Genomic DNA, 23,037 nt, shown 5'->3' on the forward strand with positions numbered 1-23,037 from the left:
CAAAAGTCATATGTCCTGGGTGAGCTTATCAACAACCAACCATTATGTTTTACGTAATCGGCACCACTGCATCTTGCAAACGAGGCCACGTGACTAAGTCTCGCTGCATCTCCTCCTGATAGTCTGACGGTCGCAGCTCGACCTTCATAATGTAGTGAGCCCTCTGGATTATCACCATTGAGCTCTGGCGCATCAGCGTATGCTTCATCCCAGGCTTCCATTACAACTAGCTTTTCTGTTGACATAAACATTTTTAACAATTAGTATATGTAGTACAGAATTATCATAAAAACTATCATCATTAAAATCATAGTCGTCATCACCATTATCAATATCGTCTTCATCACCGTAACCATAATCACAGTCAACATCATCATCAAAACATCAACATCGTCATCTTCAACATCACCCTCACCATCATCATTATCATCATCATCATCATTGTCAACTTCATCATCACTAAAATTACCACCATCATCACCAATATTAATGCCAATCATAGGGTCGTGAATGCTCATTTAAAATACATATAACTTTCAAATACAGCTTAGTCCATTGATTATAGATGTACTACCTCCAGTAAACGCGTTTGATGTCATCTTTTGTACTTTCTGCAGCACACTCATCAGCCTAGCAGTCATTGTACGATCTGAACATCTATCATAAAATAACATTGTTTTATATTTTAAGTACATAATAATGATACAATCAAGTCATCTATAACCTTCTTGTATACAAATCATAATAAATATACTCCAAGTCGGCCTAACGCTTGGTCAGTATTAACAGTCATTACATTTATCATTAGCATCACCCATCTTTTTTTTATTTATATATTATTTATTTATTGAACATATTTATACAGGATAACATATCAGGAGGGTGTAACAACCCGTTGTACACATTGTCCTGTTTTGCGATACAAAATTACAGTATATAAACAAATATGATACAAAGCTTAACCTAAAACACAGAATAAATTGAACTTTGTTAAAATACTGTACATCGAAAAAGTTCAAATCACAAGTTAAGGTAGTAAAAATGATAAAGCAGTAAAATTCAGTAGTCAAAAGATTAGTTAAAATGTAAACAGTCATAACATTAGGGAACTTTCGATTTGTGCAACGACGCGAGGCTAGAACGGAATCACTTATGCGTGACCGTCCTACCTGGCATCCTACTTCTCTGCATACGTAGATTTTTGGCCAAATTGCGTTCCAGAATCTACTCGACGCCGTGACTATAACGTTCTCGCATGCGCAGATGACTTTTAGTGACGTCATTACGTTGCACGCCCTACCGTCGTCGTGCAATCGAAAGCTCCGTAGTTAGAAGAGTCCAAAAAAAGAAGAATCACAATCATTCTATAGACCTATATAAATTGTAATGATTATAATAATCAATCAATCTGATCATTATCAACATCATCAACACTTACCTTGAAGATAATGTTGATCCGTGTATAGTTTGCCTGCAATCAATGCAACTGCGAGTGTTTAGTCCACACCAAGCGGATGAATGTTCTGAGTTCTCGAAATCAATAAGACGAGCTGGATACTGTACCAATCTGCAGAAACAAAACAACGCAAGTACATGATTTACTGGTGTGTGTGATTTACACACACCCACCGCATTCACCTACATACCGCGTTCCTAACATCAAACACGCGAATACACCCTTAGGCACACACTCAATTATAATTGCATTCATACAAGACCGTAAAAACATCAGCGAACAAGAACAAGAATCTTACTTTTTAAACTCTTCAGTGTCGTTTCTTCTGATTGGATAATCCACTTTTCCAACTGCTTCCTCTGCCGACGTGACGTGATCTGGATAAGTCTCTCCAGATGTAAATGGATCCACAGAGCACGTTGATGGAAATTTGACAGGATCTAAGACGAATTGAATGCAAACGAGTTGATCTTGATTAGTTATCCATTATTTGATAAAAGTTGTTTTCAATATACAAAGTTTGGTATGGCATATACAAAGACATGTTTTAATGGGAAAATACCAGGAATTATATGTTAGCCTCATGAAATATTTAAAAAGAATGTTTTTGTTAAAAAAGTATAATACATACTCCAAGTATTGAAATACACGCCATCGTGTTGGGATTCAATATTTCGACATTAATTATGTCATCATCAGTGGTTTTTGTTAAACATTTGGGTTAATATTAAGAATCAGTTTTATAAAAATAAGTAGCAAAATAATTGCATATTTTATTGATATTGTAAGAAGTTCGTGTAATTTTAATAAAACAGTGGCGTAACGAATGTTTGCGCTGGTCTGGTTGTTCAGGCGATACGTATATATTTTGAATGACAATGGGGCATGTGCATGCTGTTTAAAAGTCAGTTGTTGTGGAAAGTGGTAGAACAATCAGAACGAGCTACTTGAACGGTAGTCACGGTGTTGCAAATTAATTTGTGAATTGTAAAGTTGGGACCTATTGATGAGGTCCATGACAACGTATTACCGTATATTTATTGACTTCCATGGATTATTGAGTTATACTTTATTGGGGATATTGTTATTGATGTGTGTACAAGTCAGAAACGACGCTATTTAATCATTGGAATGTATTATTCAACGAAAGTCTTGAAGACGGAAATATATTGTAGAAGTGGTCGCATTAAATGTATTGCGTCTTATATTATTTGTTTGTAACCGAGTAGGACCTATTGTCCAGTATGCGAATCCGGGAAAACTTGTGACAGATATACACGGTGGTTATAGACACGATTTTAATATGATATTACGCATTTCGCCATGCGAGTAGACCTAGACTAATAAACCATGTAAACAAAAGAACGATATATTTGTCTTATTACTCTTTTGATTATAAGCATTACAATGACGAACGTAACTTACCATAAGCTTTATCGATAACATCTAAGGCGTGTTCTTTGAATTCACCATCTGTCATGGAACCATCCTGGACACTAAAATACGGTTCACCGTCTTCTGCACCTCGGATGTGTAAGTGCACTCGGTCGTCCATTACTGCTATTCCGATGTCTCTGTTAATTTTCTGAGGAAACATTAACAACAATTTAGTACTAGCCTTCAAACCAATCGTGTTCTTCGTCAGTCGACCGCTCGTCATGTAGATCTAGGCTCTTTCGTTATGTAGATCTAAGCTGAACGTATTTCGGTGTGTCTATTCGATCAAAGTATTTTTTTTATTTATTTTTTAAAATTAAGCTTAAGTTACCTGGAATATTGGAACACACAGTTGAATAACAACGTCCGCAACGTTATGCATGGATAAGCTGAATCCACTGAAATCCTCAACTTTGAAGTCACAACCAGCTCCTGATGCTATGTAACGGTTTTGATCATTCCTTTCGGTGATCAGTCCGTCTGGTTTGTATCCGTTTACAATTCTAATCTTTTTAAAATAGTAACAAGAGAAAATCAACACATGTAAAAGGAAAGAATGAACAACTTAAAAACATAATTTAAACGAGCAAGTAATACACCAGAAGAATGGTTGTGGAATGGAAATCCATCTGAAACTCCCAACAACACATCAATAATATCTTATGTAAGGATCTCATCTCTAAATTACATCGACGTATTGAATATCCAGAGTTCTCTACATAGAATCACGTACCTTTCCTGATTCTGACATATTAGTATTCACTTTTTGAAGGCATTCAAACATCTTTGGATGAGCCCTGAAGTAGAGACTACTTGTGTCCACAAAATCCGAAACTTTCAAGCTTAGGGATAGCTTCTTGGATATGTGTTCTGAAGTCAAGAACAGTTCCGTTCCCGTATTCTTCTGATCAGCATAGTAACGCAAGTTTTCCTCAGTGACGTCAGTGAAATTGACGGGCTCAAATACTATACCGCTCGGGAATGCAACACCTGTTGATGGAACAATTTATTCATTGTTTTTCTTACGTGATAGCTAAATTTTATGAATACAAACTATTCTAAAACATTCAAACATAGCATTTAATAGACACCTACCAAGTATAATTTGATATTCAAAAACAGAGAAATTGATTATTAAAGGCATGCAAGTCACAAAGGTACAATATGCAACCGATGCCAGTTACAAGTTGTAGAAAAATACGAAAGCAGAGAGCATACGTCGAAGAGAGGTTGATCCAAGAAGATATCAGAAATTCCATACCTGTAGGAGACAGAATAATACGTACCTGCAGAACATCTACATATCGATCCTAACAGCAGTAGTAATCCAATAATCTTCCCCATTCTTACCCAACTTGGGTGAATAATTGTGCTGTATTTATAAAACCTGCAACAATTTGTTTCATGACAGGCGAGCCTACTGCGGGAAATAACAGCAGCTCTAATTGTGTACTGTACAGATTTATCAATTTTGATGTCTACAGATGTTAGCTCAAAGGTTGTCAGAGATAATTTGTTTGCTTATCGATAGATTACAATCGGCATAGAGTATTGTAAATACCTGCTCTTACCTAAACTTTATATTTAATATAAATCGACAGCATTCTGATTAGTGTAAATATTTTTTTTCTAAATGATTCTGTGTATTTCATTAACGCCACAAACGAACAAAAGGTTCGTATTCGACCTATTAATGCAAATTATCAACTAGTATAACTCAAATACATATTTTTCTGCAAGATCCCATGTACTGTATCAATGTTATTTATTAGGTCAAATCAAATAGTATTATCTTTTTTTAAGAGGGGTCAAATTTATAATACTAACATGAGTTGGCTAAAGTTAGCAATTACAGGGTGGAAATAAACCAGGCATTACAAGCAAATGTCAATATTTTCTATAGGGTTACTAAGTCATAAGAAGGGCTTCTTTAATTATGTTGTTTGTTTGTTTGTTTAAATAATCGTCATCATCATCAATATCATCACCATTGTGTCGACTGGCAGAGTGGTTAAGGCTGGGGTGCGACCAAGTACACAGCACTGTATTTCATATATGGTGGAATAATAATTCTTGGATAAGTTCATTCGCATTTTTAAAAAACCCAATACATCTTTCAAGACGAGTAGAGGCCATTATTATTATCCTGGTGAACTGATCCATGCAGCCCCTGTTGTCGACAGTTGAGAGTCGCTGGCACCGGCTTGCAGCTGACCTCAGACCCTAAGGGAGAAGGAAGTTACTGTGCAAGCTAGTCAACATCCCAAGACCTCTGTATAAAGCACAATATAAATTCCCTTACATTACATTGCCATGATCATCATTGCAATAAGCACTTATTATGGCTGGCCTTCACCGTCAATGTCATTGTTGTAACCGTCATGGTCGTCACTGTCATCATTGTCAACATGAAAGTTAAACCAAACAATGGAATAAAATTAGTAGTTCATTCATTTTTGTTATCACTTTCATTCACAATCCAGTGTATTTTTAATACCAGTATAATATAAAATTACAGTACTGGAATATAATATATTATATACTATTGTATATTTCACCAAAAAATCTCATATAAAATAAATTATGGGGTTAACTTACTTATTATTATTGTTTTACTTATTTCTACAAACCCCATCACCACTATCATTAATAGTTTTTATATAAGCACCTGCTATATTAACAGCAGTGAATTGAAATACCGTACAATATGCAGTCTTTTAACCACCTCTGCAATAGTGCTGTCAATACAGAACAATACATTAAAAAGTATCAGAACCATTGTTAATAAACATTGTACACTAGATATAAAATAGATCTCTCTCTTATCCATTATACATGTAAAGCATCAATATATCCCATAATTATTGACTAAAAGTCAAACATATTATTATTAAAAATTATATTACTAAAAAACAATAAAATATTTAAGGGATGTGAAATTGTTAATGTTTTATACCTATCAAGTGGACCAAAAACAAAACTTTGTGAAAATAATTTTAGTCCCTATGCATAAAAGTCATGTACCACTCTACTAACATTTCATAATACAACAAACTATTGCAGTAAGACTGACCTTTAAATCTTTCCTTAAATCTTCCAAACAAAATTAGGTGGGTTTACTTACACTAATGGATGGAAGTTTTTTCTATATTGTGTTATATAATACAATATAGTCTACTAATTATGAAAGACATTTTTTTTTATTATTCACCGTTTTCTTCACAATGTATAAAGTTTCCTTGCATATTTTTTGTTTTAATTTACACCGCCAAAATATAAATAAATTATAAATATTACATATAATCATGATCAATCACTTATTTTTCAGATATTATGACACCATTTCTAAGCAATCCTGGAAACAAAAATTAAAAGTGTACCTTTTCAATATTTGATATAATAATGAAAACCTAATATTGTAACAATGGTGACAAATCCAAGGATACCCCAGATTAGGTTATCATCAGGGGTCTCCTCCTCCTTGATTGCCTCAGTGACTGCTTCATCGAGCTTTACCACAGCCATTTCCAGACAATCCACCACTGAGTCAACCGCATCACAATCTTGATGTATCTGATCTATCGTTGAGTTTGATATTCTTTTTTCTAATGGGTGTCCCATGACAATAAACAGCTGTATAATATAAAATTTTAAATCATAAAAATTAAGAGCATATAATGAAAAAAACCACAATGCTGGATCTCGGTAGAGATATTGATAAGCAATTAAAAAAGTAAATGTAAGTTAACAACCAGAAATAGGACCACTATTCATATAAAACTGAATGTTTTCATTTATACATCATTTTATAACATGGTATTGCCATGGCTGGAAACCACAGAAATAAAGTTACATTGCAAACAGTAGGAGCACAAATGAAATTAATGTATACCATTCTGCATAATGTTTCTTTAAAGCCCTGTCGTAAAGTCCTGGGGCGGATTGCTATAAAACGGTCTTAACTGGTAGTCTTAACTTCTCAAATAAAGCTGACTTTATCACTTAGACGGTCTTACTAAAGTCATTCCTCTAAGTCCATTGCTATAAAACAGTCTTCCCTAAGACCGCTTTGAGTATTGAAACGCAAACAAGCACTCCTTGGTAACGTAAGATTGAGGGCGACGCCATGCATGCTCGACGCACGCAAAATGTATCAAAATGAACGTAAATAAATGTAGACCAATTTTTACAGACGCTGAGAAGTGTGCGAAATATTCGTCGTTCGATTCTCCGACTTTCATGATCTAGGCCCGGGTCTTGCCGTTGCACTGCTGAATTAATCAGCAGAAGCCATGACGAAAATGATTTAAGACCGTTTTAAGCCTCCTCCAAGTAGGCTTTAAAATTTAAGACGGCTAACTGAATGGTCTATAATCATAGACCAGTAGTGACGTCACGATTATAGCCGGCTAACCGTTAAGACCGTCTAAAGACCGCTTATAGCAATCCGCCCTTGTTGTATGCCCATACATAGTCATGATGTGCCTATATATGGTCATGATGTGATGTCATCATGACCATATTTAGTCATGTCACATGGACAGGGCTTAAAAGTACAATACTTTATTGTATTTACATTCTACACCTGAAAAAATGTATAGATTTCATCACATAAAAGTGGATTAAATAAAACAATTTATTTAATAATGATTATATTTTTTTTAATCATGATAAGGCAATATTATAATAGCTCACCTTGCCATCATTAAATGAATACAATAGCAGTATACTATCATCACATGATGTTCTACTAAAAAGCCATTCATGTCTTAAATTCTCAGCAAAAGTTAAACCATCTTCCTCACTAAAAAAACAATTATTGTAATTTTTATTCAATTTAAGTAAGATAACCATAAGGTCAAGGCAGGGGCACGGCAATGTACAGCCATAATATCAGTGCTGGTTCGAACGGCATGCTTGCCTATGGTTCTCTGGAGGTGGGACAAGTCATCTCAGATTAAGGACTATAAACCGTAGGCCCATTGTACACAATTTGGCTTGCGTGCACTTTAAAGAACCCAGTACATCTTTCAAGACTAGTAGGGGGTTACCCCAGTGTATTGGTCCATTCAGCCCCTGCTGTGGACAGATGAGAATAGCTGGTACCGGTTTTTCGGGTAGCTCAGACACAAAGTGACCCTTAGGGAAGGAACAAGATGGTAACTGTAAAAGCTAGTCCACATCTCGATCACTTTGAGACAGTTTCACTATAAAGCACTATATAAATCCAACTACATCACAATAAAACTTTTGTGCAATAATTTATAGAGCGGTTATTATGACCATCAGGCAACAAATCCATTTCCGCCCTCTAAGAGAGCTTGATGATACAATGTGGTTGCTAATTGTCCGTGGCAGACTGTAAATAAAAACGATTGATTGCATGTACCATGTCGCATTCTAATACTAATACTATACAACAACACAAAGAGCCTGGCATACCTGTCAAGCTCTGAAACGATTGCCACTCCTATTACATATCCTGCATGCTGTTCGGTGCAATTATTACAAACACATACTGAGCCATTGTTCACCTTACTGATGGAAGCTTCCAGTTGATTCGCTAGAACAATGATCATCACAATAATAATATGCTCATAAAAAAAATGCTTGGCAACAACAATCAAGGATTATTTTCTGGTATTATAAATGTACAGTAGATCGTCCACTGTCACCACATAAAATATAAAAATGCAATAATTTTTACAATAAAATGCAATAATTGTCACAATAATAATGATCATACTAAATAAATAAGTGCTGAATAAAACAAGAATTTCTTTTCGGTATTGTAAATGTATACAGCAGATGGTCAATTGGCGCCTCACAAAATGCAGAGCTATGTATTGTCTTAAGGATATGATATTCATTCATTGTTTTTCTTACATTTTTCTTCTGTTAGCAAATTATCCACATCACACAGTAACAGTGGATCAGTACTGTCACAGATTAGACCAGTCTTGTTGACGGCTGTCTGGCAACAAACATGACTCACAGCAATCAAGAGAATGACAGAATAATGCACTGAAGTTAACGACATTGCAGCAACAATAGTAATCTGGTGTTAGACAAAAAAAAAAAAAAAAAAATTTAATGTTGCTGTATTATCTATTCTGTTGCTGTATTATCTATTCTAGCAGCCCCAGAGCCTCAATGGGCCCCCAAAAAATTCAAATATTTTTTAACATAATCTTACATACATACATAAACTTTGAATGTGTAAAAAATGCATTAAAATACATCACAGAATGCTAAAAACACTGCAGCAGCACCCCCGACACCCTTCCGCTGAAGGGTCTAGGACCCTGAAAGGCTCCAGCTCCTTTGTTACGCCACTGATCAACAGACTAAGCCTAGGCCACATTTTACCTTTTGTTCGTCTAACTTGGGACCCCTGCCTGGAAAATACAAATGAGTTTCTTGCTTGCAAATGGCAAAGCTAATCAATATTGAATGAATGCATAGACCTATGCCAATTTGTGCAAATCCAATATATAAAAATGCTGCAAATACGAAATACTATAATATAGGAGGGTAGGCCTATGGTCGGATGACCAGCTTATGCTTACCTGCAGGCAGATGATTCTCTAGGCCCTGTCTCTTATACACATCTATGTGTATAAGAGACAGGTATTGCCATGGCTGGAAACCACAGAAATAAAGTTACATTGCAAACAGTAGGAGCACAAATGAAATTAATGTATACCATTCTGCATAATGTTTCTTTAAAGCCCTGTCGTAAAGTCCTGGGGCGGATTGCTATAAAATGGTCTTAACTGGTATTCTTAACTTCTCAAATAAAGCCAACTTTATCACTTAGACAGTCTTACTAAAGTCATTCCTCTAAGACCATTGCTATAAAACAGTCTTCCCTAAGGGGTGGAATATCAGTGTCAGTGGTGGTAATCTTTTTTTTTTTATTTAGGCATAGGCTCACTCTACGCATGTGCGTTTGTATTATGACGGCCGTGTTTTACTAGCGGTCCGAACCGACAACTGCCTGGGAAGATGATTGATGAAGGGGAACTTTTGCAGCCGTTGGCGGCGGTATGTACCGCGCGAAATGAATGAAACGGACTTCAAAACGGGTGAGTTTTCCCAAACACACACAGAAGGATTAAAACATGATTAATATTTCTTTTTTCAGAAACATAGACCAAATTTAGATACTTGTAGCTAAACCGCTTGGCTAGGCGGAAGGCCTATACCTACGATTACTAAGCTAGGCCCTAGGACCATACTCAGGCTAGGCCCTAGGCTTAGATGAGCCCTAGCCTAGCCGGAGTAGGCCTAGTACAAGTAGGGGAGGGACCTAGACCTTCCCAGGCAATCACCAAGGCCAGACGTTGTAAAATCATGTTGCGTATACAGATCCAGATTAGGCTTGTTTTTGTTTGAGAATCACTACAATTCGTTTCAATTAAAACACAGGATAATTAACGATCGGTTATCATCACTTCTCTCCCCAGAGTGGAATTGATTTTAAAATCATGTCTTCAACATTCTTCAGAAACCAAAATGTTGATGAGTGGATGCGAGTATTGGGTCTTTACCAACAGGTGTTGAAATTGAAAGCATCAAACATAAAGAAACCAGAAGCAGGAAAAACCTTGATTGAGCTGGATAAGTGGTATTTTATAATTCACTAAATAATCATCTATCTGCCTTATGCGAGAATTTTTTATAGCCTTGTTTCACAAACTTATTTTTTTAAAGATCACCGGAAGGTAGAGAAAAAATGTATGGAATGAAATGTCAGATGATTGCTGGTTTTGTAAATTTAGGGCCAAACTACATTCTATCATTCATACGTATTCTGTCACTTGCATCTCTTGTAGTTATTGTTTTACAGTACTTTTTTTTTATACCAAAAGGTACCAAGAGAAGTTGAGTCATGATATTCAAGGCAGAAAGGATAGGTACTTGACCCATGCTGAACTGACTAAACTAATGAGTTGGAAGCTTGCTGTAAGTTTATTTATATAGTACAAGATCTGGGATAGACTGGTAGGCTTATAAGAAGCCAAATATTCATGTCTCTGATCACTAATAATAGTATGTAAAGGCAATTAATATTGAAAGAAATCTGTTTCCGCAGAGGGGTAAATTTCGTCCACGTCTCGCTGAACTAGTTCAAACAAACACTCCGGAACTGGTAGAGACATCAAGCAAAAAAGCCTTCCAGAGCCTACCAGATTTAAAATCAGCTCTTAAACACCTTGTTGTCTTGAAGGCAGTTGGACCAGCCACAGCTTCTGGTTAGTAGTCTGGTAGTTTTTTATTTAGATTTGTGAAGCAGTATTGCTTATGCATGTCTTCATGTTATTGACTGGTGCTTTTCTGATGTTAATTTCATACTCAGCCATCCTGGCAGCTGGAGCTCCTGATCAGGTGGCGTTCATGGCTGATGAGAGCATGCTGGAGATTCCAGGCCTAGCACCACTTAACTACAATGCCAAGCAGTTTGATAAATACATGCAAAGTATCCAGGAATGTGTGGAACGTTTGAATAAACAAGGTGAGGAATGTAATAATATACAGAAGATTTTCGCTGGCACCAGCACTGTTTTTGTTATTTTGATTGTATTCCACCTGTCATACAATATGACAAATTCTTGGAATCTAAATCACCCATACTGAAGGTATTTTTTACTTCACTTTACTACCAAGCAGCTGTTAATTGCATACTGTTTTTTTACCTAGATCCAGAAAAGAAGTGGACACCTCACACAGTAGAGTTGACATTGTGGACGAATTATGTGGCCAACAAGCTAGATCCAACCATTTTGGAGGAAAAGTCTAAAAAGAGGAAGTCCACAGAGAACAGTGGGGATGAAGTGCAGACCAAGAAAAACAAGGAGTCATGACTTCTTCAGCATTAATGATTAAAAGTTGTTTTTTTTCAAAGAGTTTATATTACTGTACTTTATAGACTATTTATTTGATTGTGTTAATTCCTTTACAAAAATGGTTATTATTTTGGAGGAAATTTTGTGTTTCAGACTATATTTTTATTCATTTTTATTGTATTTGTAAGTTGCTTTAATTCTTGTCAGAAATGGTTATTATAAAGTTTTTTTAATTTTTAGAAATGGTACTGTGAAGTATATGAAACAAAAACAACTTGCAACAATATCCAATCACATAATATTACCAGTAATTTATTAATGTATGATTCTAAGAAATTAAGTGCTGAAAATAATATAATTGAGCACATACAGCACATTTGGAAGTCTGAAAAAATAATCAGAGCGCTTACAACATTATTACTTTTGGTAACTGAATACACATCATGAAACATGTATGGTGTACAAACTAATACATTCAACATTTTACCATTGCTACCCATCTGATTAGAAACAAGAACAAGTTGAGTATTAAGTTGGTTAAAAGTGTTTTATGTTTATAGGACTGATAATAATGTGAGATGATGTATGATAAAAAGACAGACTATGCTTTATAAATAAAAGTAAGATCGGAACAGATGGTTTTGATATCTTCGTCTTTATAATCTACTGGTCGTCGACATCATCATTTTCATCGTCGCCATCATCATCCTCCTCATCAGAGCTGAACGTACTATCTGGGATGTTGTAGATTCTGATCATGGGCTAAAAAAGAAAACAACATGCAAAATGATTAAGAAGCATCAACAGGGAAAGGGGTTCGAAATCCTGTTAGGATTATAATTTCTCATCATATGTAGGAGTGAAATTTTAAATAATCAAAAAAGTGCAAATGATGCTAACAACTTTTTGAGCCTTCACAGCTGTGCTTATCACACACATTAGTGTCCTTAATAATACAAAATATAAAGACATGTTAGGTTGTAACAAATACTGACTGGTTTTAGGGCAGGTATCACTGGGAAAGAAATCCTATATTTACCAATATCAATTTTTACCACAACTTCGTTACGGGGTCGTTCACAGTTATCTAGATTTTCACAAGTGTACAAACGGTACTTATTTGCGGTACCCCCTCCCTCCCCTCTCATAGAGTAAAAAAAAAATGTTGATTTTTTAAAACCATTCTACATGATTTTGAGTAGTCAACTAAAGCACTGTACTTGGTTGCTTAAAAATTGTCTTCTATATCCATGGTTACATTATAATTTGTCATAAAAATATTATTTTACATATTACATGTTATTTTTAATCAACATTTTAATAAAACTATAGCGCTACCCCCTAGCGTACTGTTACCTTGTTAGGATCTTTCAGGATCAGGTATTTGCCTTCATCCAGTTTGAAGCACAAGTCAATAATGCATCTGAGGATACCCCAAGCATTGTCCATGTTCAGGTTAATCTGAGCGGCCAACTCACTCGGCTTAAACTGCTGAGAGCCTAGGATCACATGCTGCGAAGAGTCCTTAGGGTTCACACGCGACACGTACCTTCACAAAAAAAAGAAGCAATTTAACTACGGAATGGACAATTCAAACTTGCACCATATAAAATTATAGTGAAATAGGGTACAGTATTAAAGACTGCGTGGAGACCTGATTAAGGTCAGGCATTTGAGAAGTCCTTTACATAATATGTTCTTTAATTACAAAATACCATAAATTATGGTTATAACTGTAATATACAAAGATTGCTTATCTCAGATATTTTTTGTATCCACAAGTTTTCTTTAAGACAGGGATAACAGAATAACATCATTGATAACAACATACAGTACTTTTGAACCGATGTTATATTACTCAATATTACTTAACTATTCACTTGTACATTCATATGGCATAACAATGGACTATTTTTTACCAATTAACAACATACATTTATGTATTTTAGAAGGTAAATAACTGATATACAGATACTCTCATTATTTCTAATCATAAAATAGCTAAATTACACCATAATGCAAGACTTACCCAAACTTGATGTAGTCGGATCCCGCCAGCAAAGCACACAACGTCCACTTAGCCAGTTTAAAGCTGTTGTTCTTCACCTCGGTAGCAAGCACGGCACCCCTCTGACTGTCCAGCTTCTGTCTCCATTCAGCTGCAGCTGTTGCCTAGCAACAATCAATCAAAGAACCAATCAAAATTGGCATACTGCAATACACCATATATTGCAGTAATTAACATGCAACATCTAATACTTGTGTTTATCTCAGAAAGTTTAGCATCCACATATTGTCTTTAAGACAGGGATAACAAAATAACATCACTGATATCAAACAATTTGTCCTACATGTTTTGTTATTGGAAGTGGAAACTACAAAATACAAGGTACTCTCAAGATGCTAATAACAACAAACCTTGGTATCCCATTCATTGAGAGTCTTGATGTTGATAAAGTTTGTCTCTCCTGACGATCCAATCAACACGGCATCATGCTCGCATCGCACTATGAGATCAATATTCTCTCCAAGCTCCCACTTGCGGTACCTGCCACAAAAAAACAAAGGAGGATTATATCATATGGCCATAAATAATAAGGTTCAATTAATGAACTATATATCAAAGGACAAAGTTGAAGGTATCCTTTGATATATAATCATATGAACTATATATCAAACGATACCTTCAACTTTGACCTGTTTGTAATTTCTTTTATGCTATCTACCTCTAATTTCAAAGATCATATCAACCTATAACTGGCCTTTCATATGCATTCCCAGACTCTGGTAAAAGCTGCCTCCTCTACTTTGGAACTCTGTTAATGTTTCCTCTTTTTAAGAATAATTTAATTAAGCCATTATATGTTGCCGATTAATTCTGATTGTTTTTTGTACTAATGTATTTCATAATATGAAGGATAGGGAGCAAATCTTGTTCGGGCTTTCGCCCACTCTCTATCCAGGCAATCCATGCTTTTCTGTATATTTTGCCAAATAAATATTATTATTATTATATATACAGTATTTACTATTTATACTCTGGCTAACAATAAATTGGATTGCTAACTCTATACTTTAAAACAATAATTTCCCTGGCACCTGGACACTAATGATGTGTTATTGCACTAACCTTAATATACTGTATAGCAATTCAGTACAAATGTTAACTCCTCTCCAAAAGAGAGGTCAAAGATATAATGTACAATATAATCTATTGTAAGTATATATACATATACTAAAGTATCTCAGATATTTTTGTATCCACATTTATTCTTTAAGACATGGATAACTACATCACTAATATCGTCAAACGGTTTTTACATTTCATGTGAACTGAATTATGTTACTATGTTACAAAAGGTGACACTAGCTAGGAGTTTACCTGTAAGCTACTGACGCTACCTCCCCTTCGTCGTCATCGGTGATAAATGGATTCGGTTTGTCAAACTTGAATTTTTTCTCAGAGCCCTATAGAAGAAAATAATAATGACAATTAATGATTATATGAATTGCTTCTTCCTCTGAATGATTCGTCCGAGCCACAAACCAGGCATGTGGTCAATTGCACTACAGTGAAAATGTAATTGATTACATTTTCACTGTAATTGACCCCATGCCTGCCAAATACCTTAGGCCACTAAATACCATTTTCGAGGTTAGCCTGAAGCTAAATCTAACATTTCTGTTGTATTATGGTATTACAATGGTTGATGCCATGCTACAATGTCTTAAAGCATTGTCTGGACTATCAAATTTGTGTTTTATTCACCTTTAGACACTGCTGGGAGAAATTGTGGTTGATAAAAGTTGCTTCAAGGGCCAGGTTGCGTGGAGCATTAGTATGCATGCCCTCCTCTTGAGGTGGCGTCAATGCAGTCTCATTCACTGTCAATAAATCTGCACATAAAGAAAAAATGAAGGTGGGGTCAAAATCATTGAATATGTGACAATGAGAGAGGGTAAATATCTGTCACACTACAACATTCTAAGTATCAAATACCTTGGATTTGCCTACGACGGACTCGGCTTGGTCAGCCCGGTAAAAACCGTCAGGGAAAGGGATGTATGTACAATATTTATTAGTGTGATTAGCATACCCATATATCATTATTTGATATTATTATTATTTTATTTAGCAATCTATTGAAAAATGATATCTAGCCATCTCATAGGTGCAATGTCTATTCAATGTTATGTCTTCTTACACTATTTACATACCATACTTTTTAACCTATTTAAGTTAAGACTATCTCCTTCTAGACCATATTTAAATGTGTGCATCCAATTGTTGTCCCGCCGCAATTGCATTCATACCAACAAACGGTTACTAGTTACACCAGTTTTTGTTTTTTTTTGACATCATCATATTTAAAAAATCCCTGATATTTGTTAGAGAAATCTGATTATTGTACACAGAGCTTTAAGCCTTATACAGACTATCAAATTCTGACAAAATCATGTGAAATGTCTAAATATGGTCATGATGACATCACATTATGCCCATATATAGGCACATCATGACTATATATGGGCAATTTGATAGTGTGGACAGAGCATTAGATGTGAATGAAAGTGAGATACCATTTAGGTATCGCAAAAGAAATTAACATTTTAAAAACTAATACTATTGTGAAAACAATGATGTCAATAACAGGGCTCGATTTAGTACTAGCCCGGCGTACAATGTCTAGTAAAAACCGCTCCGGACTAGCCTATTTACTCCTTATGTTGCCCGGTTGTCTAGTGGAGAATTAGCAAGAAAAACATTTTCTTAAAAAAAAAAAAAAGGGAAAAAAAGCGGAACTTTCGAGACAATCCCTGCACAGGAGGTACCGCAGCCCAGAGAGTACACTCTAGCTAGCTTTCAGCTCTCCACATGCGTTTAAAAACTAATACTATTGTGAAAACAATGATGTGAATAATCATGATTCTACAAAAAATATTAAGGTGATGGTCAGATAGAAATATTTTCCACACATCTTATTTAAGACATTAAGACAGGGATAACAAAAATCATCATCTTCACCTAATTGGAGATATTATAAAAGGTACTCGCACCCATTGTTCACATGTTAACTCCAAGGAGCTAAATAATGTTCTTACCAAATTCGGAGTTATCTCTCTTGTCAAAGAAAAGCTTGTCACCAACACGCTGTCGGAAGAAAGGTGAAATGTTGTCATTTTGTTTTACTTTCTTTGTTTTATGGATAAATACTAGTCAGTTAGTTTTTTGAGAGCAGCTTAGCTCAGTCGGCTAATCTGGTGGTAGCCACTGTGTGTGAGCTGAACCATGGAGATTTCTAGGTCCACGGTTCAATTCCCATCGCTGCCTCTCCTTGTGTTTCAGCTGGAGGGATGAAATACAAGTTCCAATAGCGCACCGTTTTTCGGATGAGACTTTCAAGTCATTGGTCTCGTGTGCATTTATGGCCCATGTGCACGTTAAAGAACGCAGTAGACTCTTCAGAAAAGAATAGGGGATTGTCTCCCGGTGTACTGCCCAATCATCACCAGAAGGACCCCACTGGAAATAAGTCTTATTATAGACTTCTGTAAGCTATCCTTGGTGTTTACACCGAATAAATCAAAATTTTTGTTGTTTTTTGTTTCCTTTTGGTCCACAATATAGAATGTCTGTTTTGTCAGATTTTTAAAACTACATTTGTTATTTTATTCAACTTGCAACTGCCAAAACAAAACAAAAAAAGTTTAACTCAAAATAGAAAGCGAGTTTTCAGAGTTAACATATCCTCAGTTTTTTTCAGACAGGGATAACAAAAATCATCATTAACTCGGCAATCTTTTTTGAAAAGTAATAGAAATATAGGAATAACAATATCAGAAATTTGTAACCCCCAGCAAAATATGTGTAGTTGCTACTATACCTGAACGACAATATCCCAAGAATAGTTTGACCGAGTACTGCACATCATGGTTGCCAAGATGATATCGGTTGCAAAAACATTGCCTTTAGGGACAAGCTGCACAAGATACAAATAACGATTGTTTTTACAAATAAAATTGTATTCATAATTGAATAATGGAAATTACAACTAAAATAGAATACAGTAGTTGCATTGTGAATGAGTTCTCAGATGTGTGAAGTCCACATATCTTTCTTAAGACAGGGATAACAAGATGTCCATCATTACTCAAAGATACAATGCCTGGCAATAACAACTTTTTTATAATTGAATATAATGTTAACAAACCTTTCTAATTAATGGATCATCTGTGGTAGTAACCTTATGGAAGATTCGATTCACCCTTGCTAGTCGCTTCTCATTTTTGGTGGTAATACGGTCATAAGATTTGTCGTAGTGTTCCAATTCACCACATGTTACACTGGAAAACATTAAGATATGGGTTTGTTACATTCACTTTGTTTCTAATGATCAGCTTTCATTAAAATTTGAAAAAATAAATATGGTGTACACAAAGAACGAAAAAGATAAATGAGAAAGCAGAGTATAGAATGGAAAGGGGTCCGACTATTGGGCTTTCTCTGAAACACTGGAAGATATTATGGGTTTGTTACATTCAATTTGTCTTTTTATCAAATTTTAATTAAATAAAAATGGCATACACAAACAATGAAATATAATATAAATGAGAATGGAGTATATAATGGAAAGAGGTCCGACTCTCGGGTTTTCTCTTAAGCATTATCATATCTCAAAAAATAAGTTGATTTCAAAACAGATGATGTATATGTAATAGTCGTTCTTATTAAAACGCATGCTCTTTGTATTCAAATTTTTAAACTCAATTTGAATTTTATATAGATGCCCGCTAACTCGTTTTAGTATTGCTGTTCATTTCATTTTGGTGTGCATGCAAAATCAGAAGGAGACTTCTGGCCATTGTATACTCTTTGGAGAAAGCTAGGCTTACATGTCTTCAGGGCTGGAGACTTCTGGAAGTCTTAGTTTGCTGAGTCGTGGGAAATCCATCTCTTCCACCACTTGCCATTCATTTCGAACTTGAACTGAAGCATCCCTCGTTTTAACTTGATTTTGTTGCTATTGGAAATAAAAATATCTTGAAATTTAAATTAAATTCGTGGCCCATTTACTAATTGTTACCTAATTTTAACTTATTGGCTTCATTACATAATTTAATTAATTGCTCATCAAGATTCAAGAATAAAAATTATTTTGTCATCAATCAAAAAGCTGAACAATGAAATGTACCTCCTCCAATCTAGTCTTCTCATAAAATTAGAAGAGTATAACTAGAAATTGCAAGTGAAGTGCTGCGAAGTACAACTGCATAAAATGTTCTTCGAACAAAGTTATTTATGCGAGTCAAGTGAAAATAATGAATAATAAAAATATAACAAATAATATGAGCACGACCCATTGTCTATATATTATTAGGACAGCGTTGGTACAATAGTGTTTTGCTGCAGTGACATCTCCCTGCTGGTGATGGCTCTCTGCTGCTGGCGATGACTCGCTGCTGGCGAATCGATCTGCGTATGTGTATAAAATGGTATTTATTTCCGCAAACACTATGCCAGTCTACAACAAGCGTCGCCTAAATGCAATAATTAGCACGTTGAAATAGGCTAGTAAATAAGTTTAACTGTGTTCGTAAATAATATTGTCCTCAAAATATTGTGGCTGCGACATGAGCCGATTAAACGTAGAAATAGGAAACCTAGAAATATAGTAAAAACGCTGAATAGTACTCCCTCCAGCGTCGCGACATACCGACGTTGGTACGAGTAGGTTAGTCTACAAACGTCGCCCAAAGTAATTGATTTTACCCGGCAGAACGAAAGAAGGAAACTCTGCTTTTCAGTTGTCTCAGGCGATTGATTTTTGACAAACAATGACCTTTCAGAGGTCAAATTGCTGTCAAGAATATGAATTGGCTGCTTCGCAGCAAAAACCATTTGAGAACAGTTGGATTACCTCAGTGTTTGGGTTCAGATTAGACCTCCCTCCACCCCTGTAAAAACACCCCAGCAGAAAAATATATTTAAGATTTTCCCGGGTTACCATGGGTGTACCACAAATTGGAAAAAAACCCAACAATCCAACCATTACTACAGTAATTAGTGGTTTCTTTACATAATCTATTTGTAGAAAGTCACTTAAAGAAGTTCACTGCCTGAATCATGTGGTTAAAGTAACAGTAAAATAAAATATCACAGCTTCTACAATTTAAATTTATTATTCAAAATATAATTTTGCACAATCCACTTACATAACGATTACGATTCCACCGAGACTTGCCAAACTGCTTTTGCAGACGTCGCATTTGGCGTTGACGTTCCTTCTGCGCCTTCGTCAAGGACTGCGGGTTGCTGGTATCCTTCTGCTCTCTGCGCTCCCGTTCACGTCGTAGATTACGCTGAAATTTTGCAATTAAAAAAAAAAAAACACATTCAACCAACCAAAACAAATGAAAATTGGATGAGAATGGTGTTTAAAACATCAGGACAGTCATCAGGAGACAAAACTAAAACTAATCCCCTCATAATAAGAAATATTGAATACTGCATTACAACCAATAAAAGGATAGACTATTCAGGATGTTTAAATTTTCAGCAGAATAATAGAATGTTCTTTTATTAGTGAGTAAAGAGAGCGCAATATCGAGAGAATACTTTTTTACCTGATTAAATTTAAGCCTATTTCTCAAGTAGATTGGTTTCTGGATTCTTGAAGAATCAACAAGCTGGAAGCTTGATTCATCCTGTTCATGATAGTATGAGTACTGAGTCCCAGAACCAAACTGAGTATTGTAGCGACCTAAAACCAAAAGTAAATAAATATCGATCCACCAACAATTAAATCAGACAAAAACATTCAGACAATAAAATTGATTAATAAACACATTTAGTATTTTTCAAAGGTGGAGCAGTTGACTTCACCAGATACATGAGAACAACAAACTGGGCAAGAATGGATGAAATACAAGATAGAGCACTCGCATAGCAAAAGTGACGCGGATTTACGTCACATCTTTTACGCAAATCCAGTCCTAAGTGGCACCCTTTAGTTTTCAACATAACAATTTACACACGTTTATCCAGTTCACATCCAGACGTACACGGCGCCCTTCGCTTTCTAGTGATGGAAATCACAGTCCGGTCATACGATTCTACACTTTCTTGTTCTGTAATTTTATTCTTTTGATTTTTTTATACTTGTTTGTATCTTATGGGTGGCAACAATGTCTACCTTCAATGGCGCCCATTGTTTGTGTTCCCACCATGCATTTCAGTGGAACACTTTTCTTCTGTGGAGAACTTTATCTTGTGTTTCTAGTATATTTGGTGATGTAAACAGGTTGTTTTAGAGGCAGGCTTTCCCCAGAAATTTCTTCTTATTGTCAGAGGAGCGAGTCCATGGCAGGGATGAGTTAGGGTAAATATGAAGATATAATTTTATAAATACCTAAATATCTCTTGTCTGTGTAGGTTGCACCAGTCCAGTCTGATACCTGAGAAGTGAGAAAGACATGCCACGTGTGTATATTATGTTTAAGTTAATAGGAATAAACATCTACTGTACTACTCTTAAATTTAAACATGTTTAGAAGTATAGGCTACAGTAGTCTATATTTTAAAGCTCTGATTTTCACATTATATTTTCGTATTATATTTATAAATCGTTATAAAATATATATATGTTATAAAGATTTATAAATATAATACAAAAATTTCTAGGTTAACTGAATTCAGACATTCCTAAACATGAAAAAATGTCAAATTAAAGACGGATTTTTTGTTCCACACAAAAAAATAAATGTGGATGAATTTTTTATGATTGATTTTGCGATAGGTCCACAAAGAAATATAGTAGGCGCCGGTAACATTAGCCTATATTCTATTAAACGTTCAGTTTGTTGTGTTTATGAGGGTCCATTGATTCAATGAATTAATTAATTGTTCATACTTAATATTGAATTTGAAGTAACTTTCTTCGGGTTCTAATTAAGCTTGCTTTACGAAAGTCATTTTCAATTACAATTCAATTTTTATCGCAGTGCGCGATGTATTCGCGGTGACGAAAAAAATGAGGATTTTTTTTTTGCACACGAACCTAAAAAAATCACGCTAGAGAATAGGCAAATGACATTGGGAGTTACGGTAATGACGTCACGATTTATACAGTTATTATTTTTTCCATTCATTCCAAGTATTATCATTTCCTTTGAAAATTGTAATTCTATTTGAAGTTTTTTATTTATCCAACTTTCCAAATCTTTCCAAGTGTTTTGTTTGGCTTTTTATTAAAGCCCCATTCCTGGCAAAATTTCACTAAAAAAGATTTTTTTTTTTGAAAAATTGCATATGCATTAGTCTAATTATTATAAACCATGGAAAAATACTGGCATACATTTTAGGGTCATAATTAATAATAATAATAATAATAATAATAATAATAATCATTTATTAGGCGCCCTTCCAAAAGAGACCAGAGTGCCGTACACATTTATTAAGACAAAGTTATCAATACACATGTAAAAGGCAAAAGCAAATCATTAATTAAAACAAGGGTTAAAATGGCAATATTGAAAAAATGTACCAATTATATTAATAAAATAAAATCCTATTATTAGTATATTAATAATAGGCCTAGCTAGGCCTAGTATTATTATAGCAATCAGTGATGGTAACAACTATTGTATATTGATAAATGCCATAAAATACGCCATCGTCGCATTTAGCTAAGCCCGGTCAATTTACCAGTTAGTTGCAACCCACCCAGCCAGACCGCAAACTTTGTCCTTCTAGAAATAGGCCTAGGCTAGCTTAACATCCACGATCGATGGGTATCGATGCGCTGCGCGCCTCGCCTCCCCATACCTTTCCAAGACGGTCACCTTTCGAAAAGGGTTGATATGGAATATCTTTAAACTGATCTGGAACAGTACAAGGTCCCCATCCATCTGGGTTCTCTTGAATTACTGGTGGCACAAAATTAATGCTCATTGTGTTATATTTATTGTGAAAAATCTGTTCAAAACCGCGTTAGAACTGCCAGCATGATCTTCCTCTGACGGAAAAAAGGCACGGAGAGACCGAAGATAATACTGCAGTTTACATGCCTTTTATTTGTTCAATAAAATCGTGCTAGACTGCAAACATTTTGTGAGGTAGTAAAGTTCATGTATTGTTGAGGGCGCTGGTTCCCAGAGCCATATTATAAGGAGTTGCGACATTCCGCTCCTTGGTTTGCGAAAGTCACGTGGTACACACCGTCATTTTGTGTCATGATCTTCCCGATGACTCATGCAAAGTATATAAGTTACGTACACTGCATACTAATTTCACAC

General features: G+C 35.3%; 3 protein-coding genes and 1 non-coding gene across 5 annotated transcripts in view; 1 reads left to right on the forward strand and 3 right to left on the reverse strand.

Annotated features, from left to right (window-relative positions):
- LOC117105515 overlaps positions 1-8,949 on the reverse strand; it is a 14,524-nt gene extending 5,575 nt beyond the window's left edge. Inside the window, exons 1-11 of the mRNA XM_033246677.1 lie at positions 8,780-8,949; positions 8,336-8,456; positions 7,589-7,697; positions 4,180-6,526; positions 3,627-3,883; positions 3,225-3,401; positions 2,882-3,041; positions 1,755-1,896; positions 1,439-1,567; positions 575-657; positions 41-235 (exon numbers count right to left, since the gene is read on the reverse strand). Of these exons, the coding sequence (XP_033102568.1) occupies positions 41-235; positions 575-657; positions 1,439-1,567; positions 1,755-1,896; positions 2,882-3,041; positions 3,225-3,401; positions 3,627-3,883; positions 4,180-4,237 (1,201 nt within the window). The 5' untranslated portion in view covers positions 4,238-6,526; positions 7,589-7,697; positions 8,336-8,456; positions 8,780-8,949. The remainder of the gene's footprint in view (positions 1-40; positions 236-574; positions 658-1,438; positions 1,568-1,754; positions 1,897-2,881; positions 3,042-3,224; positions 3,402-3,626; positions 3,884-4,179; positions 6,527-7,588; positions 7,698-8,335; positions 8,457-8,779) is intronic.
- A 960-nt stretch (positions 8,950-9,909) lies between these two features.
- LOC117105517 lies at positions 9,910-12,378 on the forward strand. Of its 2 annotated transcripts, XM_033246680.1 has the most exons (7): positions 9,910-9,981; positions 10,363-10,523; positions 10,768-10,861; positions 10,992-11,151; positions 11,256-11,411; positions 11,597-11,784; positions 11,983-12,378. In XM_033246680.1, exons 1-6 carry the CDS (start codon positions 9,961-9,963, stop codon positions 11,758-11,760), a joined length of 756 nt encoding a protein of 251 aa, XP_033102571.1. In that variant the 5' UTR covers positions 9,910-9,960; the 3' UTR covers positions 11,761-11,784; positions 11,983-12,378. The 2 variants fall into 2 exon arrangements, with proteins under 2 accessions (XP_033102571.1, XP_033102570.1); XM_033246679.1 differs by having other exon boundaries at positions 11,597-12,378.
- Positions 12,034-22,796, reverse strand: LOC117105516 (eukaryotic translation initiation factor 3 subunit D-like). The gene is made up of 14 exons (XM_033246678.1): positions 22,568-22,796; positions 21,153-21,198; positions 20,368-20,504; positions 19,957-20,103; positions 18,637-18,764; positions 17,955-18,087; positions 17,628-17,723; positions 16,846-16,894; positions 15,512-15,639; positions 15,125-15,210; positions 14,161-14,290; positions 13,772-13,914; positions 13,099-13,291; positions 12,034-12,504 (listed from the first exon to the last, which is right to left on the reverse strand). The coding sequence occupies exons 1-14, from the start codon at positions 22,691-22,693 to the stop codon at positions 12,406-12,408; spliced, it is 1,641 nt and encodes a 546-aa protein (XP_033102569.1). The 5' UTR covers positions 22,694-22,796; the 3' UTR covers positions 12,034-12,405.
- On the reverse strand, positions 17,470-17,537 carry LOC117105540. Its single transcript, XR_004444926.1, has one exon. It is a non-coding gene; the product is annotated as a small nucleolar RNA R38 (small nucleolar RNA).
- Positions 22,797-23,037: the final 241 nt, after the last annotated feature.

Source organism: Anneissia japonica, unplaced genomic scaffold, assembly GCF_011630105.1.
Source record: "Anneissia japonica isolate Jap-2015-1 unplaced genomic scaffold, ASM1163010v1 scaffold2030_len652032_cov178, whole genome shotgun sequence".
Classification (NCBI taxonomy): domain Eukaryota; kingdom Metazoa; phylum Echinodermata; class Crinoidea; order Comatulida; family Comatulidae; genus Anneissia; species Anneissia japonica.

Excerpts from the sequence above, each read along its gene's own strand:
- LOC117105517 (XM_033246679.1), top strand. The coding sequence starts at position 9,961 with ATGAAACGGACTTCAAAACGG. Across the intron at positions 11,152-11,255 it reads TGGACCAGCCACAGCTTCTG|CCATCCTGGCAGCTGGAGCT; the intron begins GTTAGTAGTCTG and ends TTTCATACTCAG. Across the intron at positions 11,412-11,596 it reads GGAACGTTTGAATAAACAAG|ATCCAGAAAAGAAGTGGACA; the intron begins GTGAGGAATGTA and ends TTTTTTACCTAG.
- LOC117105516 (XM_033246678.1), bottom strand. The coding sequence starts at position 22,693 with ATGAGCATTAATTTTGTGCCACCAGTAATTCAAGAGAACCCAGATGGA. Across the intron at positions 21,199-22,567 it reads AAGGTGACCGTCTTGGAAAG|GTATCAGACTGGACTGGTGC; the intron begins GTATGGGGAGGC and ends CTCACTTCTCAG. Across the intron at positions 18,765-19,956 it reads GGTGGAATCGTAATCGTTAT|CAACAAAATCAAGTTAAAAC; the intron begins GTAAGTGGATTG and ends TATTTCCAATAG.